This window comes from Sturnus vulgaris, chromosome 5 (genome assembly GCF_052056855.1).
Source record: "Sturnus vulgaris isolate bStuVul1 chromosome 5, bStuVul1.hap1, whole genome shotgun sequence".
NCBI lineage: Eukaryota > Metazoa > Chordata > Aves > Passeriformes > Sturnidae > Sturnus > Sturnus vulgaris.
This window is the reverse complement of record NC_142247.1, coordinates 8,660,094-8,680,552: the sequence shown is the minus strand read 5'-3', so window position 1 is coordinate 8,680,552 and position 20,459 is coordinate 8,660,094. Positions and strand designations below refer to the sequence as shown.

Genomic DNA, 20,459 nt, shown 5'->3' with positions numbered 1-20,459 from the left:
CAGCCCAGCTGGCTCAGCAGCACTGCCTGACCACAACTTTTACATGATGCACTTCCATCTCATGAGTCAATCCTGACTTTGGGAGCTGTCAGGCTGCTTTGATGCCCTTGGCTCCACTGCAGATGATCCTTTCAGGTGACTTTGTGCTCCTCTCTGGTGGGAGCAGCAGACAGACAGCAAATGTGCAATGCCCGGGTAACTCAACCTGCATGGAAATCTCCTTTTCTGACCCCAAATTCTTACTGCTTCCCAAGTTTCCTTCTTCTCACTAGAGACAAAACTGTGACCAGCTGCACTTTTTCAGACAGCAACTCACCTGCCTGCATTTGTATCCTTATAGTCACCTTGTATCCTGCATTTATAAATATCCTGCATATAAATGCCTGCATTTATATCCCTATAGATCACCATGTGCAGAATAGAAGCCCATATTATAGACCATTCTTAGCCCTTTCAGAGCAGTGACACAACCCTCACTCACTCACATCTCAGAGGAGAACGTGGATTGGGGCAAATCTCTCTGATTAAGCAGCAAACCCTTGCATAAAAGATCAGGTATCAGCTGGAGCTCCTGCTTTCCATAGGAATGGTCAGACCAGAAGGCAACAAGTCCCTGAAGACTCTGCAGAGCTGACCTCTGAACTTGCTCCTCTGCCTATCACAGACTAACACAGGCAGCCATGCCCTCAACTACATTTCCATCTGACAGCTAAAACTCTTACAAAAAGTTGTCTTCAAAGCTACAAGCTTAGAAGCCCATTTAGCAAAAGGCAGTTTTGCTAAATCTTGCATTTTCTAAGAAAAACTGATAAACTAAAAGGTTTCAGAACCAGGCCCAAACATGCTGCTACATTGCACTCTTTTCTAGAGACAAACCACACACAGCTCAGACTACTGATCACTGCACATTTACAAAAGGCCCTGAGATCTTTTCATAGAGACTGTGGCCATTAACTGTAACAGAGAATTAATAATCCCAGGCAGATCAAAGGCAATGACTTGACCAAATCCACATAAAGGCACTGCATTCAAAGCAGAACTGTGGTAATAAAGCAAATTATTTATATGCCTCAGCAGGCAAGGCACTGGCAATGGCCAGACTCTGGTACATAAACAAATGGAAAGCTGCAAAAGAAAAGGGAAAAGCAAAGTGCTGTAATAATTCTTTTGGTTCAGTTGCAAAGATCAGGCCACACTTGCTTAAACAGATATGTTAAAATTTACACAGGTAAGTCTGTGTTGGTCTACTCTGTGACTGCCAGAACAAAGATCTCTCACATTTTTGCCAAAGGTAAAACATGTATCTAGCATGGTAACAGCATATTCAACACCCGAGCCAGCTGGAAAAATTTATAAGAAGTTCGGGCTTTGTTTCGTTAGCAAGGGTGAAATACTGCTTCCATATTTTCACAAATAAGAATCTTTCTAGGGAGTTGTCTGGGAGGTGTCTGTGGAAAGAGAATTTCCAATTTTTTGGTGGTGTTATGTTGCTGTCTCCATCAGGCAGGGATCCATTATAGCAGAGGCACTCAGACTTCATGTTGAGCCCTACCTGCCTCTCATCACTTCCTTTTGCAGGCATTACTGGTTCCAGAAGCCACATTATGTCACAGAGTGGGGAAAATGCATGTCTGAAAACCAGCCAGACAAGAAAGGGAAAAAAAATATAAAGTCAATTTTCACTGTGTAGACACACAAACATTAATGTTGGCAAAATTAACTATAAGAGCCAACCAAAAAGACCCAAACAAACAAACAAAGAGAAAAATAACCAAACAACAACCAAAAAAACCTACACCCCCAGACAGCAGAAATACCAGTGTGGACAGGAATGGGGTTTTAAAGTATTTGTAAAGTTACACTTAAAAACATAATAGATGGATACTCTCAATGATACAGAGCAGATAGCTTCTACACTTGCTTTGTCCTGAATAGATTGCTTCACTCCCAAAGGCAAGAATTGAAGCTTAAGAGAACCCTAAAAGCAGCCAGGGAAAGCTACAATCCTCCCACTGTACACAAGTTCTACTTGAAAATGTTCTCTTCCAGCCTCCCCCAGGTATAATTCCCTCCCAACACAGGAAGAGTCATTTCTGCCCAAGAAGTAATGGTGGAGGTTTTGTTCCCCCAAGGACACTGCAAGAACACCAGAACAACTTCCAGCAGAAAGGGGGATGTGGAGTAAAACCTGACATATGAGAGCAGAGGGAAAGACAAAGTCTGGTAAGAAAAGGAAAAGACTGAAGGAGATCTTGAGCTTTGTCCACTCCCAGTAGGAAACCATCAAGGCATTTTCAATTTACTGCCATCCATTCTCCATGAAATGCTGTGTTCTCCTAGGGAGTCCTTAGTGCTCTCTCAGGCTTTGGTGTACTCCTACAACCAAAGCTGATGGACACAAGCAGCTAAAGGAACAGCACCTTCACGTCTAGGAACTCGGACCAAGATCCCAAATTAAGCAGGTTGGTTTCCACAAGGTGCCAAGCACCAACAAGGCTCCTTTGGCCAAAAGCAACTTCAGAAACCAGAATAACTCACTGCTTAAGGTATCCATATTCAATGGGTCCAGTGAAAGCCAACCACCAAGGGAGAGACAGCAGAAGCTGTCAGAAGCAGAGCTAACAGCACAACTCTGGGATAGAGACTCCCAACCCATCCATTCAACTCTTATCTTCTGCACCTTGAAGAATATGGGAGAAAACAGCACTTCAGTTTACAGCCTCCTTCAAACTCCACCTCTGGATCCTACACACACACCTAATCCTGCAAATTTTATCAAGCAGAACACTCAGCTTCAAAAAAACCCACTACTGCAGCTCAGGCTAGCACATTTTACAAGTGACCAGCTCTCCATTCCTCCTTTCTTCCACCTCCTCCACATGGTTTGACACTTAATTTGTAGGTAGGTATGTGAATGAACCCCTCTTGTTATCTGCTAAGCCAGTTTCACCTTCCTCAGCTTCCTGCTCTCCCCCTATCCTTGGCACAGAGGGATGAAAAGATCACCATCACCACCACCAAAAGTAATCTACTGTGCAAATATGAGAACATTTTATGCTGTTGGTTCTTCTGGACATGTCAAGAGAAGCACAGAGTAACAGACTCACTTCTGAAGGCACTGATGGCAGGTGAGCAGCAGCAGCAGCAGCAAGGCTCCTTCTTCCACAGCTGACAGGACAGAGCTGGACAGCCAAACTCCAGGGGAATGGGAAGGAGGCTACAGATATGACTTGCACTTCAAAAAAAGCAACTGTTTTGCTCGTACAACATGATTCTACAGGAAGAACAAGCCAAGATAAATGGTTCTGCAGACCACAAAAAGTGCACATGCCTCATTGCTGCAGTTGCCCAAACGTCACCCAGAAAGACAAGGAAAACCCTGAAAAACACTAACATGCAGCAACTCTACTTGCAACACACACATTGAGAGTTTGCTAGTAAATACCAGAGGACCAGTGGAGGCACAGGCCAAGCTCCAAACTAGAAGCTTTACCCTGAACACTCAGCACACAGTTTTCAGCGTACCATATCCTGAGGTTGTTCATGCCCAGCTCTACCTTTCCTGTGTCCTACCTGCACTCAGGGCAGTAAAGCAGTGTCTTAAAACTGAGATGAAGGATCTGTGCAAGTAAATGCTACAAAATATAAGGGAGTTTTCTGTGTTTTCCAAACATGTCATATGGGGGAAAATTATTTTATTTGTTGTTTTGAGCACCAGAGGAGCCTGTCAAGACAAGTACTTCAGTGAAAAGCACTACAGACCTCACAATAAAAGCCTGGGACTCAGAGCTCAGAGCCAGATAAAGCCAGACCATGAAGGGGAGGTACAGTGGAGATAGTGGCTGCCATAAAAGCATTTAGATCTTTAACTCTGCCGGATTGAAGTAAGAAATAGCCCCAGCATTTCCTACTGGAGCTGCTGAAGACTGTGTAGAAAGAGTGGAGCCCTTCAATTGACTTCCCAGTCCAGTCTCCCAAGCACAGCCCTCAAAGGATATCAAAATGCAATCACGAAACAAGAGCCAGCCGAAGAATCAAATCAAAAAATTCCTAAGCACAAGAAAACATCACATTTCAAAAAGCATCAAAAAGATCTGCCGCTGTTTTTATACATTTACTTAGTCAGCACACCAAAGTTTTTCAGGATTTGCAGTTCTAGATTTCTGTGGTCCCTTTCAAAGCCTTGGCACTTGTAACACCAGGCTCTGTGAGCTGGAAAAGGTGCTAGGGGTGCTGGACATCTTAAAGACTTTCAAGTTCCAGGCCAGTGTCAAAAAGGGAACAAGACACATCCCAAGACATGAGACAAAGAGCTCACACAGCACAGGTGTGGCCAGGAGGATCTTTTCCCTCCTCTTCTTGCATCTGCTCTTACTCTGTCCATGATTGCAATGGGTATGGAATCTTTCACCTTCCCCAAACAGAATCCTCTGCCCAGCTATGCTGCAACATGCTAAACCCCCCTGAAACAAGAGTGGCCATCTCCTGTGCCTTCAGCACAAGAGTGAAGTTCCCCAGCCCAGACAGTTTCAAATTGTGCCTTGCAGTCTTGGAGCAACCTCTGGCCAACCACTGGATCAACAGCAAATGAAGGACTCCACTGAGGATGCCTTCCACCAAGATTCTGGGTAGTATGGTACCTACATCTAATACCATTCACAGGAAGAAGAGTCCCTCACTAAAAGAAACAATTTCTTTTACCAGATGGAAACATGGAAACAAATATATAATGTTCTCCCTCGAACATACTAAGGGCAGTCCCTCTCATCTTCCCACTATCACCTCTCTCTTTCCTTGACAAGGGACCCTCAAACTCAGAAACAGAGTGAAACTCAGAAACTAAGAGAACATAAACAGAGAAGCTTTCCTTGGAAGGACCTAAAAAATTCAGGTTAAAGCTGTACTGTTGCTGCATTAGGTTAGGTCAGGCATGACTGCTTCTGCCCTTCCACATGCAAAAATAAAACCTAGCCACAGTCTGTGTGGTAGACAGCATCAGATCTGCTTTACAGGCAGCACATCTGGTTTGTTCCTGGCACTGCAGGGCCATTTTGCAGCATGACATCCTGGACACAATTAAAATTCAGTTTAGCAATGACAAGGCTCCATTACACGAGCTTATTTAATTACCTAATTCAATTACCCATTCTTCCAGCTGCAGAGAACGATGAGGGAAGCAGATCAATACCTGGCTCCAAGTCTGGTGAGGGTCTTGAATTCTGGATTGTTTTGATCATGGATCAGTTGGCATGACACAAAGCCTGGTGGTGACAGATAGGACACATCTGTCCCAAAGAGGGATGGAGTCTCTTGGGAGGCAGCTCTGAAGGGCAAAGGGTCCAGGAAGGCTGGACATCATTCAGGAAAAGTTTATCACCTTGGAAGGAGGGCAGGCAACTCAGGTGAGCTACAAGGATGGCATGAGGCTATGCAGGGAGAAAATTAAGGGGGTCAAAGCCCAAATAGAACTTAATCTGGTTACTGCTATAAAGGACAATAAAAATGTTTCTACAAATGCATCAGTGGCAAAAGGAGTGCTAAGGAAAATCTCCACCTTTTATGGGATGCAATGAAGACACATCATGAAAAAGGCTGAGGAAAAGGCAGAGGTACTTAAAGCCTTCTCTGCTTCAGTCAGACTGGCTGCTCCCCTTGTACCCAGCCCCTGAGCTGGAAGACAGGGACAGTGAGCAGATCAAATCCTGGAATCAGTTCTGGGCACCTCATGGCAGAAAAGACATTTGAGTGTGTCCAGGGAAGGGAACAGAGCTGGGGAAGGGGCTGGAGCAGCAGGAGGAGCTGAGGGAGCTGGGAAAGGGGCTCAGCCTGGAGAAAAGGAGGCTCAGGGGGAACCTTCTGGCTCTGCACAACTCCCTGACAGGAGGGGACAGCTGGGGGGGGTCGGGCTCTGCTCCCAGGGAACAAATGATGAAACAAAGAGGAAACGGCCTCAGGTTGTGCCAGAGGAGGTTCAGGTTGGATATGAGGAAAAATGTCATCACTAAAAGGACTGTCAAGCACTGGAACAGGCTCTCCAGGGCAGTGTTGGAGTCATCATTGTTGGAGGTACCTACAAGACTTGTATATGTGGCACTTGGGGACATGATTTAGGGATGGACTTGGCAGTGCTGGGGGAACAATTGAACTCGATGATCTTCTCTTGCAACTTAACTCCAGAATCCCAAGTAGAGCAGCATGATTCCTGTCAGACCAAATTCTGTAGTGTTACCATGCCTAAATTTCCAGTGGAAGCAATTCACTGTAACAATACTGGGAGCCATACAAGGGGAAGGAGGCAAACAGTAATCCCAAGGCACAGTTTGAAAACCCTGCTCCTGTGGGAGAATGTTAAGTGGAAAGTGCAAGTGGTTACTTTTTCCTATCATTTTTAAAGAAAATCTTGTCAATTTTGCAAAGCCTCCAGATCCATCTGCTGGACTAGGCAAGCCAGACAGTAAACAACACTATTCTATTTTAAAATGACAGAAGTGTCTGCATCTGTTTAATGGCACAAATGCATGCATCTGCCAAACAGACCTAGTGGAACAACACTTAGGATTACACATTCTTCTATTTAAAGACACTAAAAAAGACAGGACACCATGCCTCTACACAGCCATCTCCTCATCCAACTCTCAGTCTCCTTCCTTACTCCAAATAAACTGTGTATGCAACCATCCCACAGCTAATTAAAAATTAGCAGTAAGGCCATATGGCAGCTATAATGGAAAATACACTATTTATTTTTTCGGTGGATTTCATTATGATTCAACCACACAATGAAAGTCCTAAAGAAAGAAATGGGATTCCAGGAGCCAGAAGAGTTTGCTTGTTTTATAACCAACATGCAGCATACATTAAAAAGAGTTTTTATAAAAGACTGTATTTGATTGCCAGACAGGTCTTGGGGATTATAAAGAAATCTTTTTTGATCTGGAGAAACAAGCATTGAGAGGCAGAACTGAATTCCCAGTTTGCTCACCAGCAGAAAAGCCAAAACCATAATCTCATCCCATGGCCTCCCCTCTCAGCCTGAGGCCTCTGAAGAAAGAGAGGGGTCTGCAGAGAGTGCAAGGAAACAAATCAGTGTTCAGGATTTATAATTAGGAGCCCCATTGTTCCTCCAGGAGGAAGTGACAGAGATTTAAGGGCCTGGAGCATATAGACCCACTGCTCCCAGTACGTGCTGCCAGGTGTGCATGTTCTCTCCACATCTGGTTTTCAGAGCAAGATTTCACCGGATTCAAATTACAAAAGGCTCACACCACGTGTTTTCCATCATCTTGTTCCAGCCAAACTAGACACACACAACAGAAGTCACGAATTTCAGGTTGCTGCTTTCTACTTGGTCACCAGAAGAGTACAAATTAGGAAATCTACACTTGAGCACAAGAAGCTTCACCGTGGAGAGATCACTTGGCCACTGGCCTATTAGCTGTGCAACACAGAGGTTTGTGTTCCCACTTCCCATCAGTGCTGTGCCCACTCCCAAAGGCAAACAGGGTTTGCTCACACACAGCTGCTGCTTAGAGCCCCTGCCCACAGTCCTGAGCAGAGCTCCAGCATCCAGGTGCAGGAACTCCTCCTGAAAGCAGCCTGGCAGAACCTCTTGATGCTGTCCCACTGACCACACTCCATCATTCTCCTCCACCTCCATCCTCCTCACAGCCATGCACACCTCTCCCAGCAGGGCAGGAGTGTTGATGCAGCCTGTGACACCAGCCAGAGACAGGGATGCTACAGCCACCACAGAATATCCTGAGCTGGAAGGGACCCACAAAGCATCAAAGTCTAACTCTGGCCCTGCACAGACACCCCAGCAATCCCACCCTGTGCATCCCTGGGAGCGTTGTCCAAACACTCCTGGAGCTCTGGCAGCCTTGGGGCTGTGACCATTCCCTGGGGAGCCTGTTCAGTGCCCCACACCCTCTGGGGGAAGAACCTTTCCCTGATATCCACCCTAACCCTGCCCTGACACAGCTCCAGCCATTCCCTGGGTCCTGTCCCTGGTCATACAGAGCAGAGATCAGAGCTGTCCCTAAGGAGGAGCTGCAGCCCCTGGTGAGCTCTGCTCTCAGTCTCCTCCAGCTGAGCAGACCCAGAGCCCTCAGCTGCTCCTCATAATGCTTCCCCTCAGGACCCTGCACCATCTTTGCAGCCTCCTCTGGACACTGGTAGCCCTCCACCAGGCAAAGCAAAGGCCAGTGCACACACACCATCCACACCCCATGGAAAACCTGGCACAGAGGCACATCCCTGCTCAGGGAGAGTCAGCAACTCAGTTGGGCTGTGCCCTGAAAGAAAAGCTGAGCTTCATCAGTGACAGTGCACGTCCACAACACATCTCACAGAGCAGGCAGAGGTGTGTGAGGGTGGGGATAAGCAACTACAAAGGTCACCTTGCAGAAGAACTCAAGGCTGTGTAGAGAAAGGCACGAGGATATTGTGAGAGCTGAGCAGAACAGAGCCCGTGCCATCAGCCTCATCCTGACACTGGCACAGGTCAGATCATTCTCTGGAGCCACCTCAATGACCTTCCAGTTGTTGGCTTCTCCAACAAAATTCCTGGATGCTGTTAGTCCAAACAACCTGGAGGTGTGCTGGAGTTAGGATTGCTCTAATGGGCAGAGGTCAGCACAAGGAGGAGCCTTTGGGAAACATGGAACGTGGTCGATTTCCCTTCCTTCTTCCTTGCTGACCTTCAAGTCTCCTGAAACGACGAGAGGAGCTGGAAGGCTGAAAAGAGAACAAGACTCCAGGACTGAGAAGGCACACACAGCCCTTCCTGCAGTGCAGGAGTGACAAGGATCACAACCTGATGATGGTACAGGTGAGACAGAAAACTCCTTCTCCTTGTGATACATGTCAGTGTCTCTGTATGGTCACATTGCCCTTTGAGACATCATATCCCAGGAACCCTGACAGAGACAACATGAAGAATCTTGCAGGCTGAGATTTCTAGTGATGCCCAAGAGATTTGTACACTTGACTGGCTGCATTTGAAAGCAGACACCAATTTGGCATCCAAATCCCACATGGGCAGCTCTAAAGTAGCAGCTCTGCTGGACTTCACAGCTACAAACCTGGATCTCCTCAGCTGTGACCCTGAAACTTGAGTGCACAAGGTACACACACCGAAGTTCCTTCCAGCTGAAGAGCAAAGCTGTGGCTGCTCAAACACCAATTCCTGCAACCAGCAGACTCTGCCCTGCCCTGGGTTTGCCTCAGACCACATAAGCCTGGATCCCTTAGCAGCAAGTTGTTCTGACATGCTTTTGCAATGAAAAAAGCTTGCCAGCTAATCTCCCAAATCTCCTAACATCAAAGTACAATCCAAAGCTCAGAGCAGTGCACTGGAAAACTCCACCAGCTCCGTCTGTTTTCAGATCCGCTGGCCTGTAACAGTCCTTGAAGTACATAAAAAGGCGTTTAGTACTGTTATGCATAATTATACTCTCTTTTCTGGATTGCCCCATTGCCACGTGCAAATCAGTAGGACGCATGTATGCTAATAAAGTGATCTAAATATCACAGCTCTTACAAACAGGAACACATAGTAGGATTAATATATTCATGGCAATGCTTGCAGAAGACAGCCTGATGTCCCTGCACAGATTCCCCAGTGAGATCCAGAGTCCCTCCTTCAGAGAGACTTTCCATGAGTTGTGGCTTTGCAGCTCCCTCCATTCCCATCAAGTCCATGTGCAGCTCTCCAACACATCAGAGTCTCACAGGTTCACCCACACAGTCCTGGGAACAGACACAGCCAGATGCCTCCTTCTAAAAGTCTCTCTCCAGCTGTCATAATTAATAAACCCTTTAGAAGAAATTAAAACAGGTATCATTGAACAACTGCTCTGAAATAGGGGTCAATTTTAGGGAGAAAAGAATTGGAATTCTGTTTTTCGAAAACTGAAGTGTTGATAACCACCCTGCTAAGGTTTTACAATGAAGCTTAGCAGTGTTCCTACAATTAATCTTATTTTAAAAATTGCAGCTCTGGAAATAAAACTACTTTTAAATGTCTGTTTTCCTTAAAGGAAGGCAAGGCATTGCTTCAACACTACTGAAGAGCTACAGAGTTGTGTGTCTTGCTGCATCCTGTCTGGAAGAAAACTTGGAGCTGTAATTCCAAGCTCTCTTGTCTCACCAGGAGACTGTGCCTAAAGCTGCACTGGGTGAACCATCCCAGCCTAAGTGCAGCTACAGGAGGAAAATGTGGGTATTATGATACTGTCAAAAGCACAATTCTCGTGCATATAAAGTTCATGTCAGTTGAGACATTGACACAAAATATATTCCTAATACAGCTTTTGCCAGAATAGAACACAGAACCCAAACCAGCACTGCTCTACCAAGACTGCAACCAGACCTGGTCAAGCCTGAGCCCTACAGGAGAAACAACAATTAGACTACACAGGTTCCAACTGGAAACCTAGGTCTGTTTAAATCAGTGGTAGAAAGGATAATAAATCGAGGTTGAAATATGAATCTGTGTATGTTTGCACAGACTTTCTATATATACACACATATCTGGAACAGTATGTAGCTTCAATATAACTACTACTACTGCAGAAAGGAACTGCAAATTCCTTTCTTAAAGAGCAAGTAATTCTACTTATCCAGCATTCATCTTATGTGGGGGTATTTCAGCAGCAGTAGCACATCACAATGCACAGACACACTTCTCCAGCCAAGCGTCCTCTCAGTCTGCAGCAAATGTACTTGTGTGAAGCAGGACAGCAGAATTAGACTCCACACATTTTGTGTTTGTCTCTCCATCTGCCTAAAAATTCACTGCCACATCCTGTGAGTAGGGAAAGTAAATTAAGAAGGGCGTGAGACACCATCAGGACATCTCACTGTAACACCGAGACACAGATACCAAGAACAGCACTTCAGCCTCCCTTGATAGGCACAAAACTTTCCCCTTATTCAGCTCCTGCTGCAATAATCCTGCCCTCTGCAGTGCTCTCTTTCATTCCCCTCTCCTGATTTCATCAGGCACAAATAAGTGGCACTTTTCTTACCCCTGTGCCCACCCTCAATCGTGTCACTGGGACGCAGCACCAAGCAATTGATTCTGTTTTATTTCTCTCACTGACTCCCCCATACTGGCTATACACACACATAGATACAATAAAAGAAAGCTTATTTAGCCAAAAACCTGCTGCCCAGGTCTTCCATACAGTGTGTTATGAGGAAAAGAAAACCAGACTTCACAAGGAGGCTGGGAGTGAAGCTTGCAGCAAACCCTCTCCTTTATTTCAGTACAGCAACATCACTCTGACAAACAGGAAAGGGCAGAATTTTTCAATTTCCATTTGCAGATGAAGTTGAAGCACAGAACTACCTGAAACAGTACCTTTTACAAAATCTGAAAAGAAGCTAAGGAATCATCTGGCTTAAAAACCATATCCTCTATGGGCCCTGCCAGCACCCCAACAGTTTTCTAAGGTATTTAAAGCAGATTTTGGAGCTCTTGAACAAGTGGCACATCTTCAAAAACCAAAATCACAGAATCATGGAATGGTCTGGGTTGCAAGGACCTTAAAGCTCATCTCATTCCATCCCCTGCCATGGGCAGGGACACCTTCCACTATCCCAGGTTGCTCAGAGCCCCATCCAGCCTGGCCTGGGACACTGCCAGGGATGGGGCAGCCACAGCTTCTCTGGGAAACCTGGGCCAGGGCCTCACCACCCTCACAGGGGAGAATTTCTTCCTAATATCTAATGTGAACCTCAGATATGCCAAAACAGAGCCAGAGAACAGTGACTGGAGGCAAACTTTGCAGATTTCCACGTGGCCTAAATGGGGGACAGGGCTGGAACTGGCACATCCCACTTTTCTAAGGGTGTGCATCATGACTGATTGTAATATTAGGAACACACATCTCCCTCCATGCTATCCCAAAGCCTTTCCTGTCCTTTCTCTGGCCAGGTCCCTTCCCTGTGGGCTCTCCAGTACCAGCATGGTAGGGTTGATCTCGTCTGCTGATTTTCCTGCTGCAGAGCTCCACTAAAGTGTTCTATACTCATTGGTGACCCATTTTGACATAGCCTGCAGGCATTAATAATCAGTAAGACTTTTCTCCCTGGGGCATTTTTACCCAAACTAGGGGTTAAAAATATTCCTGGGAAGGAAGAGGAAGGGAGGAGCCAAACAGACAGTGAGATCACTCAGCCACCTTCCATAGGAAACCAGGGTAAAAACGGCTTCCCCACGAGCTGCTCTTTCTCTCGAGACAAGGCTGCCTAAAAACCCTCTCCAAAAATACATTGCAGCAAGTTATGAAGTAATTAGCCAAAAAAAAAAAACAATTTAGATGCTCATGGTTAGCAGCCAGACATCACTTTTATTTGTGACCTGTGATTAAAGAAATGAAAGCCACAAATGAAAACTTTTCAGTATCATTACAAGGAGCCTTGAGCTGCGTGGCTCAGAAGTGCACAGAAAGGAAAAGGATTGATGAAAGTGGATTTTAGCTCTCACACAGACCCTGTTGAAGGTCAGTGTATGAGCACAGCTGGGACAGCGACAGCTGCAATACAAAGGCAGTGAAAGCAAGCAGAAGGTACAAAGAGCCCTCGGGCTGGAGCTCTCGGCGCTGATGGAGGCAGAGGAGGCAAGGATGGTTTCAGGCCGTGGCAAATGAGCAGCCAGCATTCTCATCTGCCATGGAGAGGACAGGATTTACTTTGGGAAGATAATTCTGACCTCTGCTGGTCCCCTCAGGCAAACCCAGCAGAAAGCTGGAGGGAGGCCAGGAATTCCCAAGGGCTGAGCACATGGGGAAACGCTGACCACATCTGCTCCTACCAGCTCATTCAAGGAACGCCACTCAGATGAAGTAACCTTCCAGTTTACTTCTGCTCCACACTCACATTTAAAAAAATTTAGTTTCTAGCCCTGAAATTTGCTCCAGGCCCTACCACAAGCCATGTTCCAGTGCAGAACCCCAGCTCATCACTCTCACCCCTTGGTCCCCTCCCGTTGCCTCCACTGGAGAGCTGCTCCACAATGGGGAAAAAACATTTCCCTGCACAACCAGGGGCTGGGCTGCCTGCAGCACCAGGGAATGTCCCACCCAGCAGTGGCATCCCAGACTGGAAGGAAAGCTCACACAAGCTGCCCCTCGTGTTGCAGCTTCCTTCCCATCACAGCAGCAGAAGCGGGGCTGGAGGCTCTGATGTGGGTCCCCACTGAGCACCAGGCACAGCCACCAAGAGAGGCCCTTCCATGGCCACACAAGAAGGTAAAACCACAGGGCAAAACCAGCTGAGAGTGGTCACCTCAAGAACACAGCCTAGTGATATTGAAATGCCTAGGAAGGGAAGCTGCCAACCTGTTTCAGCTTAGAAGCCGCCTTTGACAAGCAGTTTTTTGGAGCACTGCCAAAGATTAATTTTTTTTCCAACATCTTCCTTCGGAAGCAAATGAGATCACCTCAGGAAGGCACAACTGCTTCTGCTGCTCCTCAGTAGAACCACGTCAGGGAAACGTGATTAAAAATAGATAATAAAGGAAACGCCAGTAAGCCACGCCAAAACAGGCAGCAGAAGGAAAGGGAAACAATTTCCTTGAACCAGGTTTCAAGGCCTAATGTTGTGTTTTTAAATATTAAAAAGCTGTCTTCTGAATGTTGCTGGCAATTCATAGACTCAACATGGGCAAAACGTGCTCAACAGGCAGCTGAAAAGAGGCTGAAACTTGAATTACATCCCTAGCCTACACACAGCAGATACTAGGACAAAACCAAGGCCAGTTTTAACCAGCCATCAAGCCATAATTGTGTTATGCCATAGGGCAAGGACACACAGATTTCCTGCTGGCAGATGCCAGGAGTCTGAGGATAACACAGAGGCAGCATCTCCACAGAAAGCAGTACTGGTGAATCTGGGAAGCTGAAGAGAGCAGCACTCACCATCCCCAGAGGGCACTGCACTCAGAGGAAGGCACACTTGGAGCATTCTGGACTGGGCCAGCTTTATCAGGTCCAGCAATGAGACACCTCCCTCTCTACAACAGCGACAACGCTGTTATCTGCACACAGCCCCTGGCCAGGGCCGCTGGCTCCGGGGACACCTCCCAGATGTGCCCATGCCCCAGGTCAGGGTGTGCAACAGCGGCTGAGCCCCCCAGTGAGGGTGCTGCTCCATTGGGCTCGGGCTGGGGAGCTTCTCCAGGCTCTCTGCAGCGAAGGGAAGGCTGTTGCCTCCCTGGCCAGGTGGCACCAGCAGTGACATCCCACATGGACACACACACTCGTACAGCCCGGGATATGTGTGGAATCCTTCAGAGCGAGGCGGGTGGGATGGATGTACCTGGTTTCTAGTCCTCAGTAAAGTCTACGGATGAAGCGGATCTGGAATGAAACGTGGACTTAACCATTCCCTCGTGGCTTCCTCAACTCTCAGACCACAAGAAAACAACAGCCACAGCCTCGTTGGTCACCAGGAATTTATTTTATAGCACAAAACGGGTTCTGAGCTTACCTTCCCGGACACGCGACACAGGCCGATATCCAGCCCTCCATCACTTCAGTCTCCCCCATCGCTGCCAGCCTCCCCCCACTGCTCTCAGCCGCCCCCCATCGCTGCCATCCATCTCCCGTCGTTCCAGTCTCCCCCATCGCTTCCATCCATCTCCCGTCGTTCCAGTCTCCCCCATCCCTGCCAGCCGCTCCCCATCGCTCCCCCACGCCCGTCCCCAGCCGTGCTGTGGCTCTCGGGGGTGGAAGGCGGGCACGGCCCCTCCGCGGGGCCGCCGAACAAAGCGCGGCTCGGGAGCGCTGCTCCCGCGGAGAGCCGGGACGGGACGGGATGGGGCGGGACGGCGGAGCTGCCGCAAGCCACGCCGGCCCCGAGCACGTTCCTTCCTTCCCTCCGCGCTGGAGAACTCACCCTCCTTGGCTTTCTTCTTCCTGGCGAGGGTCCCGCCGAGCTTGCCCAGGAACGACTCCTCTTTCTTCATCCTGTGCGGCCGCAGCGTCGGGGACCGGACGGGCGCGGCGGACATCGGCTCTGCCGGGGGAACCCGCCCGATCCCGGCCGGCGGTGCGGGGCCCGCGGAGCCCAAGCAAACCCGGGAGCGGGGAGTCAGTGGCCCGAGCGAGCGGGGCGAGCCCGCGGTGTGCGCTCACAGCTCTGGGGGCGGGCTGGGAGCCGCCGCGGCCACAGCGCCCTGCCACGGCCGGGAAGTCCGCGGGAGGCGGGGGCGGGACGAGCCTCGGACACCCCCGGGGGCCGGGGGCGGGCACCGAGCCCACCCGAGCATCACCTGCGGCCAGGCGGGCGAGCCCCTCCTGCGGGGCTCCCGCTCCGCCGGACCCACGCGGGTGCCAGGAAAAGTGGGGGTTTAAAAAGCATCTCGGCAAAACAACACCCCCGGTCCCACCACAGCCGGACCAGAGTGGGGTCAGGCTTGAAAGTACTCAAAGCTCAAACTTGAAATGACATCCTTTCTTAAGAATGGTTTTATATATTCCACATTTTGCAACAGTTGGACACAACTGGGTGCAAACGCTCAGCATATGCCATTTGTCGGGGCACCGCAATTCCTTGCTGGCTTCATTCGGGTGTGCCTCCTAATTCTGCAGCCATGCGCCCCTTCTGTCAGACCAGCCTGTCTTCTCCTCCTGGCATGTTGCCGGTTAGATCTGACATCTCCTTTGTGGGAAGATCGAGGAGAAGGAGGCAGCAGGCTCTGTGTTTGCCAAGCCACCACCTCCCGGGTGTCCCCGCACTGCTGCTGCCATCAGCACGGCGTGTGCCCGCAGAAACCCCCCAAACCAGACATTTGGTTGTGATCCCACAAGGAAAATTTCTTACTCCTTTTCATTTCACAGCAGCCAGAACATGATAAGGGGGTTGTAGAATACACGTCAAAAACAGGTCCTGGGGAGTTTATAGTGTTAGGGTCTGATCCTGTTTAAGCCCCTGAAGTTGTCCCACTGATTTTAACGGGACTGCTGGGTCCCCAAAGTCATGCACAACCTTTGTCTGTGCTCCTGCAAGCAGCGTCCCTGTCAGTAGCCCTTGCCCCAACAAAGGACAGCATTCAAACCAACACAGCTTGGCTCAGGAGCTGCACACCCAGCTTAAAATGGGACAGATTTGCAGGCTTGACCTGACGCAGAGCAACACTGCAGGATGCATCCAGAGCAGAATGTAGCAGAGATAATTTTCTGAGTTAGTTTCACTCGAGATTTAACCCGAGCTAATCCCCTCTGTCACCCAGACCCACTCTTGTCCCTCACCTCCAGCTGCTTTTCTAGTCACTTTGGCAACTAAAAGAAAAACCCAACTCAACAAACAAAAACCAGAATCGCCCAGCCCAAGCTTTCCAGTGTGACTGAGCACAAAGTCACTCAAGGGCAAGTGCCAGCAGAAGGGAAGTGGAGGGCACACATGACCAGGCTGGAAAGACTCTTTCAAATGGCAGTACACACTTCTGTGAACTTTATTGAAACTGCTTCTTTAGAAGAACAAATAAATTTCATTTCCTGCAACAATAGTGTGTTGCCTGTAGCAGACACTGTAAATGAGAGTTTACCAGGGGTGGAATCAATACCACTTTGCAGAATTAAATAATTTGCAAGGACGTCAACTGCATTCTCCTGGCATAATCCACATGAGACCTTTTACAAGTGCAAGCCCCATTTTCAATTCATCAATAACCTGAATTCATACAAAACCCACACATTAATGTAGATCTGCAACAGGACTAGCAGAGTGGATATTTTCATTTCATAAAATGCATATTAAAGTCTTAGATTACATTTAGCTTTAAGATAATGTGGAAAAAGCATTTTATCCAACCTCTGGGGGGAAAAAAACCCATAAAAATTGATCAGTTCTCACACCAGATTTTTTAAAAATGGAATTACGATCAAAAAATGTGTGAGTACAAACCTAGAGCAAGAAAGCAAACAAACTGGTTAATTTACACACATGAAACAAATGGTAAACAAAACTTCACAGACTCCAGTACAGCACTTAAGATGTAACCACTTAAAAGGAAGTGTCTCTTAATAATTGAAATAAAGACACTCAGATCCATTCACGTCCGATTTTGATGTCCTATCTATTTGTAAAAATGCTTCAATGTGTAGCTAAGTAGAAAAAGCATTCAGCCTATTGCAAAGAAAAGGAGGCAGGGTTCTTTGAGACAAGAGAGAGCTCATGGCAACAGAAAGTCAAATTACACTTCAGAAATACCAGAACAAAACCTGGAGCCTTTTTAATACTCATCAAACAAATAGGGCTCTTCTAAACGGGAAATGAAGAGCTTCTACTGCTGCTTTGATCAGTGTTAGTGTGCAGTGATTTAACTGGTTAATGGCCACTGAAGGCACACAGCTGCTGCTGCACCAGGTCAGTGGCCTGCAGCTCAGAGCAAGCCCAGCTGATGGCTTAAACCCTCCATAATGGATGAGATACCAGCCCTCTGCAGACAGAAAATTCTCTCTGCTATCTTCCGCTCATTAGGGATGAGATTCCTACGGATTTCTATAAGAATATATTCAATATTCCAATAATGAGTGTATATTCATCAAAAAAACTGCCAGAGCACAAACATGTCATTTTAGAGAATTACACTAAAAAGACCAAGCCTTGTTTAAAATCTGTTTTCATTTTCAGCATTGAATTGCTACTTTAATATTTAGCTGAACATTTAAAAGTCTGAATCCACGTTTACTCACTTTAACATTGATCACCTTCCTTTTGATAGAGGTGTTGTTTCCTTTATTTTAACCTCATAGCACCTTATATTGCTTTCAGAATTTTGGACTACCTGAGATTACTGCCATTAGATGTATCACAAAATAATAGAGACATTGAATATATGGTTCTCTCTTCCTCAGATACAGAAGCAAGGCAAACCCACCCATTTCCTAAACCATTGCAGCAAATCATTGCAGTCTTGCTCTATTGTAACATCACCTGTGCCACTTTGGATAGAAATTTTAAAGACGCAAGACGGTTGTTTCCCGGTCTGCCAAATAAATGAAAATGTGTTTGGGGGGTGACTGTTGGTATTTGGGTTTGGTGTGTTGTTTGGGTTTTTTGTTGTTTTGTTTTTTTTTTTTTTTGGGGGGGGGGGCAGGGTTAACAATTTTATTTATTAAATACTGAGGTAGGAATGTACCACCCAACTGATGCCACTGATTTGCTTCAAAGTGCCTTCTCTTATGTATTCTATTTAACTGAAAAGCTTGTACAAAGACCATTTATTCCATGCAGACGTTGGCTCTGGGTTGCATTTTTTGCTTAACAAGAGAAGAAAGCACAGGATACACTCAGCACAGTCTCATCCCAGTTACAGTAAAATCATCCAACAGCACTGCAGTTGCTAACAGCGATTTAGCTCTGCTCTCACACAATGTACATCCACTATCTCAACAAGTTTGCCATGGTTGAGAAGTGTGCATAAATTCTCCTGGAAGACTCCTACTGAAGCTGTGGCTGCAGGCTCCAGCCCTCTTGAAAACAAGACAAGAATAGCAGAACAAACTGTATTGTACACTCAAATTCTGTAATTTTGGGATTCTTTTTTTGTGCTTTCCCAGACAAAGTTTAGGATAATCCTCCAGACATCTGACCAACTCCTTAATAGTCCCACAAAGGACTCACAGTGTTTTCTTTCCCTGCAACATCACAGTAAAAATTCACTTAGTTCATGTGAGTGCTCACCCAGCCCTGAGAAGGGAGAGCCAACCTGACCTCCCCTCACTTTTCCATGTTTGATCACACACGGGAAAGGCTTGGAACACTTCCCTCACAGGGCACAATAGGGATAGTTGCTTCTACACAGATGCCTGACAAAACCAGCAGGTATTTTGCAAAGGTAGAAAGTACTAAACCTTAGTTGCTACACCTCTGCAAAGACTGGCAGCAAGACCTGTGTGAAAAAAGGCACAGAGTAACAGCAAAGGTAATTACGTTGAAGCATGCTTCAGTATTACTGAGGTCAGCATTGTAATTTATTTGTAAAGCTTTTATTTTCAAATCACATACAGTTATGGCAAACCTGCCCCTTGCATTCTCACACCCTCCATTTCTTCCACCTTCACCTAAGCCCCCTAGAAACTTACTCATTAACAGCACTTGAAAACACTGATTTTCCAAAGATAGAGAAATTTCAACTTTTTTATATAAGCAGAACAGCTGGAAACCACCCACGGTCTTAGAAGTGGTAATGGAAATATTTGTCATACTTCTGATATACTACTGCCACCTTCTCACAGGCTGTGGGTGCCCTGACCCATCACTGAGACCCTTCAAACCTTGTCCCAAAACAGCCCTCTCCTCCCCAAGCCTCCCTCAGCCCCCAGAAAGGGCTGCAAGCAGTGAATTAAGACCACAGCTGAAGGGACTCTGCATTCCTGGTGGGACCTACAGCCTCAGCAGTGCTCACATGGGATCAGGAGCACATCCCAGGAGGGCTGTTTGGGGACACTCTTTGCCACCTTGCTGCCCCTAACAGTGGCATGCCTGAAAAGCAAGAGCATCTTCCCTACTCCACAGGTAAATTGATATCCAAAACTGTCCATTTAAACAAACACCAAGCTTCTGAATCACAGTTCTGACTCAGGCCTTACTCCTTTTTTCCTTTCAACTCTGGCCAGAAACACAACCACCAAGAACATGGATTCAGATCTGCACAAAGCTGTTCTCCCACTGAGCACTACAGCAGCTTGTATTGGAATTCTGATTTCTACCTTATCCATTTAACCATCTGGGCCTCTGCACCAAAATTTAAATGGAAATATATTAATCATACCAATATTCCATAGAAGTAACCACATAATGCAGATGCTTCTTCCAGAGGAACAGACATACTTTCTGTACTGGATAGCTTTTGTGCACTTGTGGTATGCTGTAAGAAAAAGTTACTTTTCAACCTAGTGCAATGCCAGTAGGAAAACAGTGACCCAGGTGGAGCTTCATGATTTTGCTCTCTGTGTCTGACTGGACAATTCTCTGGCGAGTGACACAGCAAGGTCTGTCAGAAGACGTGCTCAGGTCTCTTCAGCCTTCAGCAGTTTCTTCCATTCCTCCCTTGGTTCTCATAAAGTTCTCTCAAAGCTTAATTGTGGCCTGGCTGCTGTGTGGTGTGCACGCTGAGTTTGGGGCTCTTCCCCTAGGCCTGCTCAACTCAGAACACTGCTGAGCCCTCTCAAACAGCCAGCTGAGCTTGAGGCTCTTGTGTCATACCAAAGGATGGCACTTGAGCAGCCTTGAGTAAAACAGTGTGCACAGAAAAGAATTCTTAAGGCAGCAGAATACAGCTAACTTTGAACTCCTAGGAGAAAACCCTAACAGTACTTTAGTATCTAAACATTCACATTAAAAATATTTTTATATGTCAAAATATCAATAGAGCTGGTAAAAACTAATAACATTTGTTGACATTCTTTGCATAGTTCCATATTTTATCTCATAACAACAAAAGA

The 20,459-nt window shown here is 46.9% G+C and overlaps 1 protein-coding gene across 2 annotated transcripts in view; it reads right to left on the bottom strand.

The window, feature by feature from the left end:
- Window positions 1-15,165, bottom strand: part of PARVB (parvin beta) — a 51,911-nt gene extending 36,746 nt beyond the window's left edge. The window contains exon 1 of one of the 2 annotated variants that reach the window (XM_014880985.2): window positions 14,905-15,165. In XM_014880985.2, coding sequence (XP_014736471.1) covers window positions 14,905-15,019 — 115 coding nt within the window. In that variant the 5' untranslated portion in view covers window positions 15,020-15,165. Of the gene's footprint in view, window positions 1-3,107; window positions 3,210-14,904 lie in introns of those variants that run through there. The other variant, XM_014880995.2, reaches the window with a different exon arrangement.
- Window positions 15,166-20,459: the final 5,294 nt, after the last annotated feature.